Raw genomic sequence first — 19,613 nt, forward strand, 5'->3', positions numbered from 1 at the left:
AGGGCTCCAGGGAGACCTCACTGTGGCCTTCCAGTACTTGAAAGGAGCAGATGAACAGGAGGGGGAATGGCTGTTTGCGAGGGTGGATGGTGATAGGACAAGGGGAATGGTTTTAAATTAAGAGAAGGGAGGTTTAGGTTGGATATGAGGAGGAAGTTTTTTCCCCAGAGGGTGGTGAGGCACTGGAACAGGTTGCCCAAGGAGGCTGTGGATCCCCCTTCCCTGCAGGCATTCAAGGCCAGGCTGGATGTGGCTCCGGGCAGCCTGGGCTGCTGGTTGGTGACCTGCACACAGCAGGGGGTTGGAACCAGATGAGCATTGTGGGCCTTTGCAACCCAGGCCATTCAGTGATTCTGTGATTCTATGTCCTTTAATGATACCTCACAGTGTAAAGGGACACAGTGTGCAATGGGCAAAGCTCAAATGAAAAGACGAGAAGAAGCACAGACTTGCAGAAAGCAGACAGGAAGAGCTGAGCAGCATTAGAGCATTTTTTAGCCAAGGAAAGAACATCATCTGGTTTATGGGAAAACCCAACTCCTGCCATATGTTCCTGAGTTTCCAAAAAGTAAATACATTTTCCCCGTATACTCAAGAAAGCAACAGTAAACTCTATACTTAGAAAATTTATTTCGACTCAAAGAAAAAAGGCAGCTTTAACCAAAAAAAAAAATAAAAAAAAAATCACATGTAAGAGGAAATCCACTAGGCCAGCATAGAAGGGCAAAGGGGAACCAAACACGATATTCGTGTGAGCCGCTGTGCTCACGTATGAACTTCACACACAGCACCACAAACTGCACAGCTAACCAGGCAAGAAAAAAGAACCACCTTCCTGTGCATCTGTGTTACTGAGGCACAACAAGCTGTTATGAAGTGTCATGCACAGAGCAAGCTTTTATTTACATGTTGGTTGCTCGTTTAATAAACATTTCTATTTTCTTGAGAACAAGCTGATTCACTACCACAAAAGACAGCAAGACTCTGTCCTCTGGCTCGAGGATGACTTCAGAATAATTTAATCCTCTATTGTTTCACATACCCTCTATCCCTTTCTTATTTTGCCCTTTAACAATGTGGTCCTGAAGAACTGTACCTGAACACCTTATAGTTTTGCTGTGAATCACAAATAAGGATTAGAACAACGTTCTGATACTTGCAATCTCACACACACTGCACAACAAAAATAACAGCATTTCTGTTCCCTGCAGTTTAATCTTTTTCCCCAGAACATAAAGTTTCAGACTGAAAGCTCTCACTTCAGTAGAAAAAGAATACTAAAGTTTAATTTCCATGTGGACTCTGTGTGTGTTTACACCTGGGAAGGGCAAGAAGCAACCAAAAGACAGTTGCAACAGATGTAAAGGGGGTCCTCGCCCTGTCAGCAAGGTTCAGCAATTATTTCCACTGAAGTACAGAACAGCCCACCAAGATGATGAATTTTCCCTTAGGGAAAGTTGCTAGTTGTGATGGAAAAGTTATTCCAGCAAAAATAATCCAAGTTCTTCAGTGTGAAAATTAAAAAAAAAAAAAAAAAAAGCAGAGGTCAGCAGACTAGGTCATTTGTTCTGTTTTATTTATTAAAATTGACCTTATCTAGTACGAAAATAATCCCTCTAAGCCCTCTTACAAAGGACTTACAGAGTTAGGCCAATATTCAATTTAGCACAGGGAGGAGGGATGACATAGACATCAACAAAAGCAACGCTACGTCAACAAGTACTGAGCCTGTGTGTATGGGCCCCCTGAGATGGGATTATGAATTAGACAAATTAAGTAAACCGATCCCCTTCAGACAATGCAAATATTAAGATAAAAGAAGCCATCTGTGCCCCACCACAGCAGTTGGAGAACTCTATTTCTCCGCAGTAACAGGTACGGACAGGCAGAGCACGTATTCACAGGTCCCATTTGGGCAGCACTGCAAATTTACAAACGCTAAGATGTTATCTGCCCTCAAAAATGCTGCCTCCAAAAAGCAAACCGTGTCGAGACTGAGCGCACAAGCAGCAGCCCGAGCTGAATCCCTCTGACAAGCTCCCTGCTGCCAGGACAGCTCGTTACCCCACCCTGAACCGTGGGCAGCTTTGTGCCTTGCTAGCAGGGCTCTGGCAGAAAAAGAGCCAGCACATAAAGAAGAGGCAGGATGACATTACTGGGAACAGCGTGGAAGATCTAAACAACAACCCCTCCATCTTGCTGTGCTGACAAGCTGTGAAATGCATGGCAGCAGACCCACAGACATGAGCTGCCTCTCTGCAGCCACCAGTGCAGATCCAGCTGCTCCTGGTGAGATGCTGCTCAGCCCCTGCTCTGAGCATCCCCAGCTGCTGGGGCACTGCACACCCACAGTCCTCCCACTTCCAGTGCTGCTAGCATCAGATGATTAACAAAACTGTACTGAAAAATTATTCACATCTTTCAGTAGTCCACAGTCCAGCAGCCAATGAATCATTAATTTATGAGAAATTTATGAGAAGAAAGCAAAGACATCACTCGTGGTGAAAACAATGTCACGTGGTGTTATTTCTTTTTGGCTGTAGAGCAGACAGAGGAATGCTGAAGCCCGGTGTGACAACCACTCCACATAAGAAAAAGCCCATCTGTATCAGTGATGACACGATCAGGCACACGGAGATCCATGTGCCACTTCAGCCCTAGCTGTCGATCTGCTGCAAGGAGCCACGGGGCTTGTAGGAACTTGGCTAAAGGCAGAGCCAGCCTGGAGTGCGGCACCAGAACCTTGGTGGACTGCAGCCCAGAGCACAGTAATCGAACGCCTGTGATAAACATGGGAAGTATTTCCTACCAGCCTCTCTTTTTAGGAGCGGGGGAAAAAAAAAATAAAAAAAAATAATAAAAAAAAAAAATCAGCTGTTATTCAGACATCTTCTTCTGAGTTTTTGGTCCAACTCCTGCATTTCTGAAGTTAAGACCCACAGCTACTCAATGGCTTTGCTCCCATGAGCCGTGCTCTGGAGGAGCAGTTCCAGCTGCTCACCCAACTGCTCTCTTGCTCCAGCTGCAGCCTTACCTCACAGCAGCACCTACTATCAAATGGGGCACGTTCAGTTCAAAATACACGTGCTGATGAAGGAAACAGATTCCACCTCTGGTCTCTCTGCACCGTCCACTACACAAAAAAGATGCTGTACGAATACTCAATATTGCTAAGGTCCAGGTAAGAGGGATGCAAGTGAAGAAAAGCAGGCACCCACCTCCCCTGTCTTGAGGTCCTGAGAAGAAAAAGAACTTGCACAACACATTAAGGTTCAGATAAGCATCACTGCTGTGTGATCAAAGATTTCGGAAGACAGCATGAGAGGCAGGACACGCGTTCTGGTCTGTGTGCTGAAGCAGCAAAACCAACCAGCTCCATAGGGGCAATTTTTGAACAGAACCCTCATTCTGCTTCTTGCTTCACTAGCTTCTGTACACTCTCTGTACTACATTCTCTTCTGCAGACGTTATACAGGAGTTTAACACAGTTAAATGGAGGAAGGTGCAATTCTGAAGACAGAGACAGCCACAGTACAGATGAAAGCTGTGGGTTTTTAAACCACTCTTAATTTCGCCAGATTACACTATCTGCTCATCACGAATCAAAAGTCACCTAGCCTGCTGTTAAAATCCAGATAAATTATTTTACTGCGCCCTTTTAAAAAACTCTGATGTCATAGGAGATGCAAGCTCCTCAAACCACTAAAATTGTGATGATACTGCTTACCAAGAAGCAAGGAAACAGGAAGATAAAAGATAGACTAAATGCTTTGTTCTCCCAAATGTACAAAGAAACACTTCTACTCATGTTTCTCCCCCAGGGCTTTCAATATCATACTTTGGATCTGATATTATTAACTCTCTGCAGCTAAGAATCAGAAGCAACGATCTCAGTTTACACAGCTCCTAAAATTGGGCAGGTGGATGTATGTTGAAATTCCTCAAGAAACAGAGAGAAAATTCAGTGGACGAAGAAAGGAAACCACAGTGACTGAGAAAAACCTACAGGAAATAAGGAATAGTGACTTAGGTTAGACAAAAATAAGGTGAAACGCCATCTCTCCTGGAAGAAACATGCCTGCTTCAGTGTATGGAAAAGCCCAACGACAGAAGGATGCTGTCTCAAAGTTCCAGTTGTCACAAGAAAGGAAAGGGGAAGAAAAAAAAAAAAAAAAAAAAAGAGAAAGAGAAAGAAGTGAGTCATCATTTAGAAGGCTCAGAAAATCTCATATCCAGAAGATAAAAAAGAAACACTAACTTCACTTCTCTCAACAAATCACTGAATAAATCAAGAGATGGTAAAAATCAGCAGTTAAGAACCCCTTCAGGCATTCAGATTGCCATGACCTAGCGCCTCACTAAGCACAGAACAATTTTACTCTCTGACCAGGCATACAGAGAACCTGAGCACTCTGTATCTGAAAATGAACATCCTGCCAAGTCATATTTACAGAACTTTCACACCCATCATCCCTTTGGCATGTTACATACGGAGGTACATCAGCTGTTTCTCAGCAGCTTTAGATGGATTTGTAATGGCATGTTTTCTCCTTTCTAAATTATTTTCTTCTACTCTTGGTCAATACTATCAGTGTAGATCCAGAAACAGAGGTTTTCCTTTCACAGACTATCAGATTGAAATGCAATTCAGCATTATTATCTTCCAGAGAAGAAAGAACAGAGAGTAAAGAAGCTTGGCTTCTGAATTCCAGGAATTCAGGGGTCTTCCACCTGGTAGAAGGCACTACACCACAATCCAGGCTTTCTGTTTTCTCCCCGCCAACCATTTCTGGATTCCAGAGGCTGCTTTTTAATCTAGTCCATAAACTATGTTACAGAAATAGGAATCATTGGAGAGGGGGAAAATAAACTGATGTGAATTTCACAGACTGGAATGCAGCAAAGAAGCCTCTCCAAAGCAAAAGACCTGCATTACGCTAGAGACAGACCCTCCATGCCTTAATATCCTCCTGCAAGACAAGATTTTCTCGTCTCTGCTCTTACATAAGCCAGAAGGCTTGGCTACAAAGGAAAAAGGAACTAGGCAAGAACACAAGCATTTACATCCCAACTTTCAGGAACGTGTAACAGCCATCTAGAAGTAACTTGCTCTTCCAAGTCAGCATAAGCAGGCAAGTTCTCTATTCAAAGAAAAAGATGCCTCTTCCCCAACTCTACTGCCTGCTTACTGCACACTGAGATTGAGGAAATTCATGCTGTTGTGCTACACAGCTGGAAACAGAGCATCCGCTATGTGACAGCTCCTCCTCAGTCCTTTCACCTGTCCAAAGCACTGATCACTTCTGAAACCTCTGCTTACACTACCAGCTATTCAAACATGAAACACAGCCCTATGCTTTACGACTAGAGCTGGTAGGTGGCCAGGAGCACAAACCGGGCAGCAGACAATGACTGACAGCCAAACCCCACAATATTGTGGGGCCTGAGATCACGGGATCCCAAAATAAGCACGCTCCAAGTATTGTAACACTCGTCATAAGGCAGATTTCTAACTGTTCTTTTACAGCCACCATTTTGCTGTTTGATGATGCGACAGGTGGAGGGCTTAGCTGTTCCTCCTACTAAGAGGCAGCCAGCCTGACAGGTTTTGTTTTGTTAAAGCACACACACACAAACTTCACAGCCATAATACAGAACTCAAGTTCAGAATCATACCAGCAACCTCAAAGCCTCCTACACATTCACCTCCTCCCCCCAAAATACAGATTTTCTTCCGTAGGCCTTTTACTTACCTCTCCCATAGCCCGTCCTTCCAGAGCAAGCGCTTGAAAATCATGGTTCAGCTCATCCATAGAACGCACCTATTCACAGATGGGTGAGAAAAGCACATGAGGAAATGCTTGGGTGTTTTTTATTATTATTATTTTTTTTTTAATTATTACAGTCTACAGCATTTTTTCTGAGACAAACTATGAGCTACAGCCTATATTGCAGCACACAACAAGGCTACTGAGCACCAAGAGATGACTTACCTTTAAGATTCCCAGAAGACAAAACTCTTAGCATTAGATTTATACATGCACAAAAAAAGGCAAAAACAACAACTATTTTAAGACACAAAGTCTAATGTAACCACCTTTGCCAAGTTTATTTTGAAGATCAATCTTTCACACTGAGGTGCATCATTTCAGGAAAAGCAGTTATTGCATAAGAAAACAAATCAGGAGCATTTCCTCTTAAGCAAGACCAAGTTAAGACTTATAAAAGCAGCAGACTTACGTTCAACCTACAACAACACAAAAAACAGTGCTAGAAACAAAAAGCAAATTAAACAAAATAGAACTGCATAAAACAGGAGGCAGGGGATGAAGAAAGGAGAGCAAGCAAAGTCTTGATGTCACCTGTCAGGTATTTTACTCTTATCAGTGCTTCAAGCTGTATCCCAGGGCTGCAGAAGGCCCTGAACTCCTCACGGGGTCTCCTCTTTCCCAGGGGGTCAGCAGTGTGTGCGGCAGCCCCGCAGCACCCAGCACTTGCAAGCTGAGGCAAGGTGGGCAAGGCACAGGTGAGAGCAAGGGGCTCCTTCCCCACCTCTGCAGGCACCGTGCTGCTGGGCACGCCGGCCTCCTGCTCACTGCAAGGCCTACAGCCACACTACAGCAGTGATGCAATTTTTCTGCTGCTGCTCTGGATCACGATTAGATAAAAACGGCTTCAATTAGAACAGCAGAAAGCAGCAGTTTAGAACTGTTAGCTAAATCAATCAGTAATGGAAAATACAAGAAAACATGGTGTTTTGGTGTTTTTCTTTCTCCTGATTTGCACCCCCAAATCTCATCCAGGCAAACTCCTGCAGATGTAGCCATTGAGCATACATGCAGAAGCAGGAGATAAAAACAATACCATGGACTTGAGGACGAAGCACAGAAGTTCAGCCACGTGCCAAGGTTCAGGTTCATTTGCTGCCCTCCCCAGGTAAGAGGCCTGAATCAGCACAGCCCTCATTACAACAGCCAGAAGCACTTCGGATGGCACACAAGCAACACTACACACCTCCTACTGTGTGTTTACCTAACCCTGCAACCCCACAGATCTGATACAGGTTTCTGTTGGAGCAGTGGTAATAGTTTATACAACACTTATTTAGGAGTAATCCACACACTGTCACTGCAGCCCTTTTACAGGAGCTTTTCAGGATGCTGAAGACACTCTGTTTAGCCATCTCACCACTTGCAGGCATCTCTAGAATGAAGTCAGTTATAACATCTGGTGGCTGACATAGCATAAAGGAAAAAAACCTGGCTGAGACACTCGCACACCAGTGCTGCAAGCAGTCACACCATGCTCACTGGTCTGAAGCCTGACTGTGGCTTTTGGTATTCCTACCACTATTTCCAGCCCAATGGAGTCAAGACCTTGCTATGAGTATGCTTTGTTTCTGTTTTAAGACAAGATTCAGTAGACCTCATCCAAGAATATCAGATACAAGGAAAGCAAAGTCCTCTCCAGTGCAAGTTCTGCTACTATTCTGCGACAATACTGCTTTGCAAAAGATTAACAGCATGTTGTTAAATTGTACATTTCTGTAACTGGCAAATCCTCCAAGCCCAGTCATGCAGAATCCGAGTTTGTTATCATCTCCTAGTTCAAAAGTATTTTCAGTTTTGCTTCAGTGTTGCCACCTCTCCCTGCGACCCTCACACAGCTACAAATCCACCCAGAAACAGGACTCCACCTTCCAGAAACCACAGAACCAGTTAACGACCAAGGCTTTGCTCGACTGCCAACTCCATCGCTGATCCACCAGCTAACGCATCTCGGCTGCCTCACGTAAGAACAAACTGCAAAGCAGTTCCAGCTGAACTGATGGGAAATGTGACAACCCCCAGACATGCCATGCCACAAACGCTGAACAGCAGCAGCCTGTCATTTCAGTGAGATACGTGAGGAGGAGAGAGGCTAAACAAAGGTTCAGAAGGTGACGTTCGTTACTCTCAGTGCTAAAGCAATGACCCAGCAAACCACAGATGCAGCCACAGTGGCACAGCTCCAGGACTTGCAGCACAGTGGAAAGTGCTAATGCAGAAACACAGGCTGCCTCATGGCGCTCCCTCCCAGCTTCACCAAAACAAACTCCCACAGGTGGATGTTCTGCTATGGGAACCTGAAAACAAAGCTGCAACAAAGATACCATCATTACATTTCTAGCAGAAATCAGAACTTCAAGAGATGTGTCTACTTTGCTCTGATTGCATCCCAGCTCCAGCAGCTCCAGCAGCACAAACATCCCTGGTGAGAACTCCTGGCAGAACATGCAGCTAACTGCTGAACAACTCCATTTCCTCTTTCAGTGCCTCTACTCTCCTTCACAATGCTCTGGAACGTTACATGGTCCACTGTACTCTAACATAAACATGATTTGCTTACAAAGATTGCTAGAATCTGTATATTTTATTAGGTCACATCAGATGCAAGAACATTTTTAGACGTTTCTCATTCAAGTATTTTCCTTGAGTAAAAATGTTATCACGTAATGAAAGCAATCCCAGCAGCACACATATGCGACTTCCATCCATGTGTGCAGCCACACTCCCACTTGCAGGCACCTCCAGGTCAAAGGAATGAAGTCAGTTATAACATCTGGTGGCTGACATAGCATAAAGGAAAAAAACCTGGCTGAGACACTCGCACACCATCAGCGCTGCAAGCAGTCACACCATGCTCACTGGTCTGAAGCCTGACTGTGGCTTTTGGTATTCCTACCACTATTTCCAGCCCAATGGAGTCAAGACCTTGCTATGAGTATGCTTTGTTTCTGTTTTAAGACAAGAGGCCTGCGTTCTCTGTAGAAAAGCCAAAGCTGCTGTACCTATTGACAACACCAGCATCTCCAGCACGCTCAAAGCCTTCAATGCAAGTTCACAATCTCTCGCCAAACTCACAATAATACAGCAATCCTAATGATTATGGATTAAATTATTTTCTAAATCAGTTCCCTATGCACAACTCCTGGGTACTGGATGCCCAAGCTGCATATAACTACCGTATGAGATCCCCTTCTCAGTCACATCATTCCTTTGCCTTCACTGAGCATCTTACTGATTTGTCTGTAATATAAACTTGCTTATTATTCCATTTCCTAAGGCCATACCCAAATATCCTGATCTCATTTTTCTACTTCATAACATCAACTAGCAACATCCCTTCATTTTCTTCCGTGAGGCGAACATGACATCAGAGGGTTCCTTTATTTCCATTCCAACAAGGATAGATACCTTCTCAAACAGCAGAACTTTCAACCAAAGCCATGACTGCTTACATCTTTGTGTTCCAAAAGACAGGCTATACCCTGAAGTGGTAAATGGGATATAAATGGCCTCATGCCTCACTGGGATCTACCCCTGTTAGCTCTTGCTGCCCTACAACAAGCACAGACATGGAGGGCAGCACCACGACGGTGCAGGCACTGGAAACAAGGAGGTCCACTGAGAAAGAACTTATGCACAGATCAGCATTAATGTATACAAGATCTGATTATCATAAAATGTATTTCACTACCCAACTCTGGTTTTGAAAGAAATCCAGAAGACAGTGCCAAAAGAAAGTGGCTGCACAAGGAAGAGCCCCTGCTATCACTACATGGACGGTAAGCCGGTTCCCTGGAAGAAGATGCGATCTTGAGAAACACCAGGAATGACAGCAAGAGAAGTCAGCTGTCTGTATTCACAACCACCTCAGAAGCCAGCCAACAAAACAGGCTTCTTGAAAAGCCCTCAGCTGCAGCCCTCAGCCTCTTCCAGGCACTCCAACCCGCAGAGCACAACACAGCACTTCACCGCTTGCACAGAACGGACCTCTCGACCCTCTATGAAGAGGGCTCAGGGCTCACTCTCTGGCAACGCAGAAAACCAGCAAGCCTTCTTTTGAAGCCTGCTTAACAACATGAAGGCCTTTGAGCTGTCTTTCAGAAACGCTGTTTCTGAATGAGTTACACAGCAATCCCATTGCACAGGAGTGTGCCTCACCTTCATGCCGTGCTGTGTGCGCACTCAGGGATCATGTAAATCTCAAACTTAATGAGTATCTCATTCAAGTCAAGTCATTTCTATGCACATTAATATAAGAATGTGTGTCACTGGAGCACACTGCAGCTCAGAGCCACTCTGCTGGTGCAAGTTCTAGTGCTGTCTGCCTGCAAGCTGTGCCCACGGGCTGCAGCAAAGCCCAGGGCTGCTCTGTTCTCTCTGAAGCCCTTTAACCAATTCTCACCTTTGCTCTGAAAAACACACAATAAATAGATAGCTGTATTACTCAGTACTCACTTTAGATCAGACCTTCAATTCCCATTTGCAGTTTCATGAAATAAAAACAAAACAAAAAAACCACACAACATCACCAGGGCTACTCTGAAGCCAAGAAGAACTCAAGCCCTTTTCAATTTCAATAGCTCTGATCCCCACTGCCTGTGTTAGAGAGGACAAGACAAAACAGAACACTTTTTACTCCTACCTACTGTGGATTTCAACAGCACAAACCAATTTATCTCTGGGTCAATGGCCACTTCCCAAACTCAGCCTCCCACACAGCAGTAGAGCTTGTTGGTAACTGTGCATCAGATACATCACCGCAGATTTCCAGCCCCTCAAACAGCAGGCAGCTGATCCGTGTTAGGCAGTCAATGCATGCAGGACAACCACCTCTTTTTCTCTAAATTAGATTAAGTTCTGCAGCAATGAAGCCCTGTAAATGACAGCAACTCAGAAGCAAACACTTCCCCAGCCTCAAAGCTACAGACACTTGTCCTGCCACACCTGGAGTGCTTCTCAACTGCATCAATGTGGCAGAGATTGAGGCAGCAGCATTCCAAGAGCTAGAGGCAATTTGTGCCATGCTACAAACCCAAACAAAGCACTCTGAAGCCCTCAGAAACAAGCTTTATAAGAAGCTGAACCTCTAACAAAGAAAAAAAAAAAAAGCGGCGCTAAGAAACTAGAATCCTAGAAACGGAGGGAAAGCTGGGAAGCATGAGCTGCACACCAACAGACCCACAGGAAGACAGCCATAAACACACCTGAAACCCAAACAACCGATGGGGCACGCTGCACTGCTGGCTCTCAGAACTCCTGTTAAATTTAACCCAGCACACCCAGCAGGGCCCAGGGCTAAATGGCACTTGTCAAAAGGAATTCTGCAGTCAGCTGAAGTAACAGGAAGCGCCGCCACAAGCTGTCCTTACGGTCACTAACCAGGGATCTGAAGGGCCTACCAAATTAACAGCAGAGCAACAGCGTATTTACCTTTAGGATTTGCAGTATCACCGTTTGCATGCCATACATTTATTTTTCCCCAGAAGTGACAGCTACAGGCAAAGCAGCCCAGTGCTAACTCTCAGTAAATACCAGTGTCAATAATCGGTCTTAATGCTGCACCTTACATTCAGCAAACATGGGTGCTACAGATTCCTAACGTGACCTTTACACACAAATTCAAAAGGTAATACTGTTCCACATCCCAGGACGTGCTGGTAACTCAGGGGATCATACACTGGTTTTATATATTAAGGACTCCTCATTTGTATTCAGTTTATATTCATCTAGACAGGTATGCTGCAAAACTTCCAGAAGCTCCATTCCACCCTTAATCATGAAGGGTCACAGCATTTCTTTTTCATGCTCATGCAAGTATCATTTCCCAGTAAGAAGGAGAGAAGGTAGAATTAAACAAATAAACACAGACTGGAAAGAAAAACCAAAGAAGGTCCTTTGGAGAGTAAAAGATTTCGCTCTGAAAAATACCCAGACTGAAACAAACTCTAAAAGCTTAAGGGAATTTTTTTTTATTTTTACATAGCATCATCTTAAGAAGATCAAATACCTGCATTTGTTAGCAGTAACAGTGATTGAAGAAGGTTTAAGCTATCTATTCCTATTAAGCCAATTATGTTAAATTGAGTAACTAGAGCAAATGAGAAAACTGCTGCTGCAAGCCTCAACTCCAGTTTCTCCAGCTCCCCTCTTCCTAAAACTGAGGCCTCATCTCAAAGGCTTCCCCTCTCCTTCCCCAACACTTTCTTAAACCAGGACCTCTCTCATCCCTCTTCACCCTCCACATGCATCACAGCACTTCATCTACCACTGCTCCACCTCCCCAGCTCTACCTCTGCCCAGGAGGCACAAAAACCTGTACACCATCTGCTGAACCGGAGGCGGGATGGGCATTGCAAGGGCAGGACTGAGTTCTGCTGGGACACGTAAATGGCTGCTTTCAAGAGGTCTTTGATCTACAGTAAATTACAGGGTCCACTGCCAGCCAAGCAAACCTAGCACAGGATATTCCACAGATCTTACCATCAGACCGGGAAAGATCTCAGAGCTCATCTGCCATCCATGGGAAATGCTCAGCACAGACTGGACAGTGAGCAAGTCTGCAGGAAGTCCTCCAAAAATGTTAAGCTCCACACACTGCTAACAAAGCAACCTCCTCCCTGTCCTACCACTGTTTTGCTTTCCTGCTCCTGCAGAGTAATGCAGGAAATCACATTCCTGTTACGTTATCAGGAGAGATTAAAATGTTATGATTTCTCAGCTCCTAAGAGCAATAGCACCTGTTGGTTTCTGTGAGAAATAGGACTCCAAGCTCTCACTGTCCACACAAACACACTGCAGGTGCTCACGTAAAGCACCTCAACAGTGTGACTGCTTCCTGGATATTCATTTCATTAACGTGCAGGTAAATGTCTTGCAAAGTTTCCATTCATTAAGCCTTCAGATTTTCAGTTTTGCTCAATTTTTAAACAGGGGAAAAAACACATCTTTATTTTCTGGGAAAACATTCCTAAAAAAGCAAACATTACTGCAAGAACTTCAAGATTAAGGCAGCGAGGATAAGAAACAAAAACATTCTAGCTGCTGCCTGCATCATTCAGAATGGACAGAGGAAAGGAAAAAAAAGTTAACTTCAACAGCCTGAATACCTAGTAGCACTGATTTATATAGTTACACGTTGCCTTTTAAAGTAACTACCACTAAGGGTTTACAAATTTCAGATGGAAATAAACGCCTCACTCAGCTGTGGGAGACTGTGTGTGTTCTCTGCTTCGAACAGCTCACATAGCATGTTATTTAAAAGAATAAATCTGCTCTGCATGCACGCTATATATAGCATCTGGGGGGGAAGTATTTACCAGCTAACAATAAGAAAAGCACCACACGCTTTCAACAACAGGCTTTCCACTAACAACCAGATCCAGGGTTAAAATATGTTGTTCCATCAACTGATTACAGCACTATTTTTAGTCCTGTCCTGTAACAATAGGCAGTAAAGAAAGAATGTGAAGTCCCAAGTATTAGGTGGGATTAGGTGGTTTAACTACTATTTCTGTAGTAAAGGATTCATGTTAGCATTGCTACTACCATTAGCATCCGAAGCAAAAAGCCACTGAAATCACAGATTGGTTAATGCTCCACGTGGCACGTAGCCAAGATGATTAATGATTCAGGGTACAGAAATAGATGCAAGAAAGGCAGCCTTTCAGCATGGTGCAGCTCAGTTCGCTAATTATGTTTTTCCTCAGATTTTATTCACCGAGGGAAGTGCCTCATTAATATGGAATTTAGGTTAACTTGCGATGCCTTGGGTACGCGCTGTTGGGGCACGAGTTTTCAAAGTGCTGGATTACAGAAGCAGCAGTCTTAATTTTGTCCCTCAGGAGCTGGTAACACTTGGGGAAATCATCCCCTGCCTCCCAGTGCACGCTCAGACCAGTGGCAATGCATAAGCATCCTAGGCTGCCAAGAACTGACCTGTGTGACCTCTTCCTTTCACTCTCACCTCTACTGTAACCCTTGGAATCTTAAGTTCAGAGAGAGAAAGGTGCAAGCAAGGGACCGCAGCAATGCTCAGTTCAGTGGCAAGTGCAGCACTGCCATTAGGAACAGATGCAAATGGCTCCTTGCTGCAAAGACTGCTTGCAGCAGGTGAGGGACTCGTTTTGGGGTTTAAAGTCAGCCAAGTTTTAACCTGGTACAGCATCAGGGGCAGTACAACATAAACAGCACAGCCAGATGCTCCCAATAAAAATAACTGCTCTAGAACAAGAGTTACCCCCAACAAAGGAAGAGGAGTAATGCAATATCTTAGAGCAGATCACTTGACAAGAGGGAATGCAGTATCACACGATATCTGCAAACAAAGCAGAGTTTGTTCTCTACAGACCTGTAAGATCATCATTCAGAGAAGACAGCTTTAAAACTGGTAGAAGCATGACCACACTCAGTGCTCTGGAACAGCTTTGTTAAGATTTCCAATCAACAGCCAATCTGAATCAGCTAAGTTTACAACCAAGACACAGCTGTGGGTGGATTATACGACTTTTTCCTTCTGTAAAGCATTTCTTCAGTAAAAGGCACTCATTTACAGAAATGCCAAGTGCATCACAACCTGTTGTGCAAAAGCCCAGGCAGGCCACACCAACTCAAACCACAGGAGTGTTGGTAAGTGGAAACCAGAGGGGAGAAGACAAAGAGTACAAGCTTGTCATGGTTTCAAAGCTGTACTCTGATAAAGCTCTATTCAAAGCACACTTGGGCACAATACCTTAACTGAAATACCTGAAGTCTTACTGAAGCACTGAAGTTTGCTAATTCAGTAGTGCAGAAGGGTTTTGCAGACTACGAAGCTGACACATGACTGAGAAATTCCAAAGCACGAGCATTAGGATGTTCAGCTACAGCCACACACCCTGCAACTGAGTGCCAAGGACAGCAAGACCTGTAGGAATTTGTTCCCTCTGAATCTCATATGACTTCCCTAAGATTTCAGTTTGCTTCCCTCTCTCACCCATACAAAGGATTTCCAAAATGCTGTTTTAAACACCCAACCTGACCATCTATTCACTCTTCTATCCTACCAGGAGTTTCCAGAAGGAATCGTGTAAAGCAGAAAACTAAGTTAAATGTCCTAAATCCCCTCCTCCAAGGCATCTCTCTTCTTTATCACAGAGAAATTCCTGCGAAACAAATCACATAAACCAGCCACTACATTTCAGCAAGGTATTATGTATACCTTAGGTTCCCAGGTATAAATTACCTGGGTATCAAAGCTGCACAGTCACTTCAGCATTAATGTAGAAGGCCTAACTACTACACTGCCATACGTGGAAGTACGTGAAGATTTAACAGCTTTAATGAAACATACATGAAAAACATTTCAGACATGCATTATATTACATGCTGCATGTGACTTACAATTTTCCCCATGCCTTCAACTAATGAGCCACATTATCTAGACCACAGTGGTCATTCCCATAGGCAGATGAAGACATTTCACTCCTAAAGGGTTAACAGTCACTTAATTAGGATTTCACTTTGGACAAACCGCTACAGCTTCCTCAGTTTTCAGCATCATTTTAGAGAACCCCGTCAGGACTTCAAGGCAACCTGAGGCAATGGTGCCAGCTGACAGAGCGCAGTGTTGAATGACATCAGATTCAGACACTGCCCCAGCACCACACACCAGCTAGGGCAGCTGTGCTCAGGAAGGGCAGCTGCCCACAGAATCACTTTCTGTCTCCACTTGAATGCCACTTCTCAGTTAAGAAGTTGCGGCCACGTTGCCAAAGGGCAAAACTGAGCATAAAACCCAATTCCAACCCCACTGCTCTCACTATTCTTCACCAACTATATGTGAAAAATTCCACACATTAAAGACCACCATCCCTGCAGAGTTCTATTGTCTCGAGTTATTAATTAAGCATGCTCTCAAAGAAAGTTAAATCCCTCAAATCATTTGCTTTACCAAGCAACTCCCATATTATTGTAACTGCAATTCAGACAGGAGACCACCATGAGACAATCCTTGCCCCAGTTCAAGAACATCCATGCACACAACAAGCCCCAAGAGACCCCAACCAAGAAAACCCACCCAATTTTTCTGAAAGCTCACTCAATATTGTTAACTGCTCCAGAAGAGTATCTCAACTGTCTTGTATTTCCCCTGGGAGCAGTAGATGGCTGTTTGCGTTTGTAATGAGAGATACAACCTTCCACAGGCAAATCAAACCCAATCTAGGTCCTCAGCCATCAGGAATCAACTTCTACCTCTTCACTCACCTACGTGAAATTCAGATCTGCATCTGTTTCCTGCAGGACAAACAGCATAAGAACATCCTAGCTGGTGCAGCTGCCCAAGCAGCCTCAAAAATAGTAACGCACTCAAGATGAACTACAGCTAAAACCTTCAGTCTGCATCTTGGGATTACTGATGGACACTGACACTCAACTTATCTTGCTTCTTTCTGCAGATAACGTATGTCTGCAGTCAAGACTTGGCTAACAGAAGGGTCTTCAATGTAAAGAGTCAGATGATTAGATAAATGTTTGCAGCTGCAGGCAGATAGAAGTTTGTTTGGGAGTTCAGAAATTCAAATATAGGGGGAAAAAAGTGTAATTTCAACATTACCTCTTTGTTCATGCAGACACTGCAGAATTCATAACGTATACTATCTGGATAGGGGCAATATCTACAATACCTTAACATGCAACATGACAGTAGTATCTTCCACTGCTTTACTCCATACTGCTAGGTAACTTCCCTTCCTGCCTCCATTCTTATGGAAGAGAGAAATGCAAAGGGAGGAGGATTTTTGTTAGTTATAATGCAAAGAACAGCTGGCACGTTCCTCCTGTTCACAACAAGAGGACACTACCTGCATCCTCAGGAGAAGAAAAACTTTTGGTTTGTTTTTTTCCCCTGTTAAAGCCCTTCACACCTCAATTTGCAGAGCTGTTGGTAAAAGATAAACAAAAGGCAGAGAAGCAGACAGCGCAATAAAAAACAAAAACCAAGGACAGCACAAATAAATTGTGACTATCACTCTCAACTGCTCATGGCACACAACAAAATACCATCACTGCTGAAATCACTGCAATATTAACACCAACAGACAGGGATAGATTCTTGTCTACGTACATAACAAAAAAGAAACTGGGATTCAACAATTAAGAAGATCCCTCTACCCTTAATTACGATCTCCTAAACTCCAGGCAAACACTAATCTACATCATCCTATAATTAATTTTTCTGACTTCCCATTATCTTTTAGCTAGTGATAGGGGAAGGCAACAAGAAGGGCCTTGTGGCACCTGTGGTTGAAAGCTTAAAACCAAGTATCCAGCAATACAAGTGCATCACAACCAAACAAATCACGAGCTCACAGACACCCAGGAGGATGACCCACCCCTCTGCACCTCTCACCACTTCCCTGCACTGCTTCAGCTCTCACAGGACAAATTCAGTTCCACTTCAGTTAAGCCCAAATTGAATTAAGTAGTTTTGTATAAGACTAGTTCTTGCTCCAAGGAATTGATAATTTATGAAACAGTTGCAGGGATGGCCAAAAAGTCAAAAGGAAAGGCAGCATTAGGATTACAGACATCCTGCACTGTTTCCCGTGAGTTAAAACCCAAAGCAAAGAGAACCATAGGGAATAAAAAAAGGCACTCAGGAAAGACTGAAGCAAGAACATACAGTTAGAGAGCCCAATCACTGTAGCATACAGACACCAGAAAGTAGAAAAGCTTACAGTGCCACCTCAGAGCTGACTTTAAAGAAATTAAATATAAAGATTGGATAAATGACTGATTATAAACGCAAAACACCAGGACTGAACAACAAAAACACTGCCACTATGTGAAAACCACCTGAAAGAAGAACAGATAAGGCTTCATCCTGACTACATCACAGAGGGTGTTTCTAAGGCCTCAGGTCCCAGAACACACATGAAAAAAATCACATCCATTCACATCAGCTGGAACCTCACCTTGCAGGTATATCTCAACCATACCATCTTCTCAGAAGTGAAGATGTGACCCTGCACACAGCAGGGGGGGGTTGAAACTAGATGATCATTATGGTCCTTTACAACCCAGGCCATTCTACAATTCTTTGAGAGTTCTGCCTTCAGTGATTATACACACTGTTTTTGTGAAGTTCCTTCACACTGGTAAAAACTAACTAGTTTCTCAAGTAAGTGCTGGAAGTCACATCACCTCATTCAAGAAAAATCAAACTGAGGAAAAGCATCTGCTGACATTACGCCACATCCATGCAACAGGTGGGGCTCCCTGACAGTAAGTCTTCAAGTTATTGAAGAGCGCAGTAAGAAAAGTTCCAACCCTGTACTATTTTTAATGCCTGCAGGTCCCCTCCCTCCATCTCCAAAGAATTCTGTTGGTTTTGCTTCTAGTGCTTTTCAGAGACAGGAAGATAAAAGCATGAGCTGAAGGAAAACAGAATTAACAGTTTTATGACACATCTTTCGACTTATAAAACCATCTCTACACAAATATGCAAACAACAGCATTCCCTGCCTAAACATCTCCACAGCAGGCCGGCCACACGGCAACTGCTATTTAAAAACTTAGCAGTTACAGCCACCGAGTAAGAAACGTTTGCTTACTTTTCTTATACTGCTTCAAGTGCACAAGAATCGCTTCCATCTGTGTCTCTAGAAGCAAGTCCCCAACTGTATTCAGTGACTCAAAGCTTAGACAGCATCAAAATGAGACGCAGTTCCACAGTTATCCCTAAATATTATGCTCCACAGAAGGGAATAACTCCAATATTGTTCTAGCAGCTTACTTCATATGGCACTACTTGACACGATTTCTCTTACAAAACAAATTAACAGGGCACTCGGGTTTTCTTTTTTATTGATGCACACACTGACTTCAGTGAGGTTGCAAAATTCACTGCAACATTTGCTTTCAAAGGGCTCAGATGACAACACATCCCCTGGGGAGGCACAGCACAGGAACAAGGGCTTGATCACTTTTATTTTAGAAATTAGAGGCAGGAGATCTTAATAAAGGTTGCGAAAGCTTTGTGTCTGCTGCTCTGAACAGATCTGTGGGAATCATGCATTTGAACAACATGCCCACACCTAAGCTGCGCTTCCTATGCTAAGGGAGGCATGGAGCAGATCTTCTTAGCTCACTGCTGCATTTGACGAGTTACTTACAGGTCACAGTCAGCAAGCTACAGTGAGTCATACACCCATTTCAGTCTCAGCACATTTGACAATGCAGTGACTGAAAAGCCTTCTAGTAAACACTACTACTAAGGTATGTTATGGCCTACTACCCCTTCAGAATCGTTCAGTCACTGGAAGGCGTTAGCTGCATTTGTAAAAGCACTCATTGTTCCTCATGTTCTTAATGATGTTCCCTTCTCAGACCAGCTGAGCATATTAATAGCACTTTCCCCATTCAAATATTGAAGAAAAAAAAAAAACCAAAAAAAACCACACCAACCAACCTCAGAACAAATAAGCAAGAAATGCAGGCAAGCACACATCACAAGCTACTCCCGTAACTGTGTTTTTTCAATATTGGGAATGGTAAAAGCTCAACCTACATGCATTGGCAGTTTTGTAATACCATTACATAAGAATTATTTAACTACAGCAACAGATTTGAAAAGCAGCAGCAGCCACCACTAAACTGGTTCACACAGACACAGAGGGGAAAAAAAAAAGAAAAAAAAAAATCAATAAAGGGAACGATAACTTCTGCAAACACACATTTGACTGTCAGAGTGCACTGGGATTTCAACACCCCTGAGAACCAAAACATTCCGGTTTATAGCTAGCAAGG

General features: G+C 43.7%; 1 protein-coding gene across 10 annotated transcripts in view; it reads right to left on the bottom strand.

Moving 5' to 3' along the window:
- Positions 1-19,613, bottom strand: part of PUM1 (pumilio RNA binding family member 1) — a 67,607-nt gene that overhangs the window by 44,711 nt on the left and 3,283 nt on the right. For all 10 annotated transcript variants that reach the window (XM_048968695.1, XM_048968696.1, XM_048968687.1 and 7 more), the window contains one exon: positions 5,754-5,822. In XM_048968695.1, the coding sequence (XP_048824652.1) occupies positions 5,754-5,813 (60 nt within the window). In that variant the 5' untranslated portion in view covers positions 5,814-5,822. The remainder of the gene's footprint in view (positions 1-5,753; positions 5,823-19,613) is intronic.

Source organism: Lagopus muta, chromosome 23 (genome assembly GCF_023343835.1).
Source record: "Lagopus muta isolate bLagMut1 chromosome 23, bLagMut1 primary, whole genome shotgun sequence".
Taxonomy (NCBI): domain Eukaryota; kingdom Metazoa; phylum Chordata; class Aves; order Galliformes; family Phasianidae; genus Lagopus; species Lagopus muta.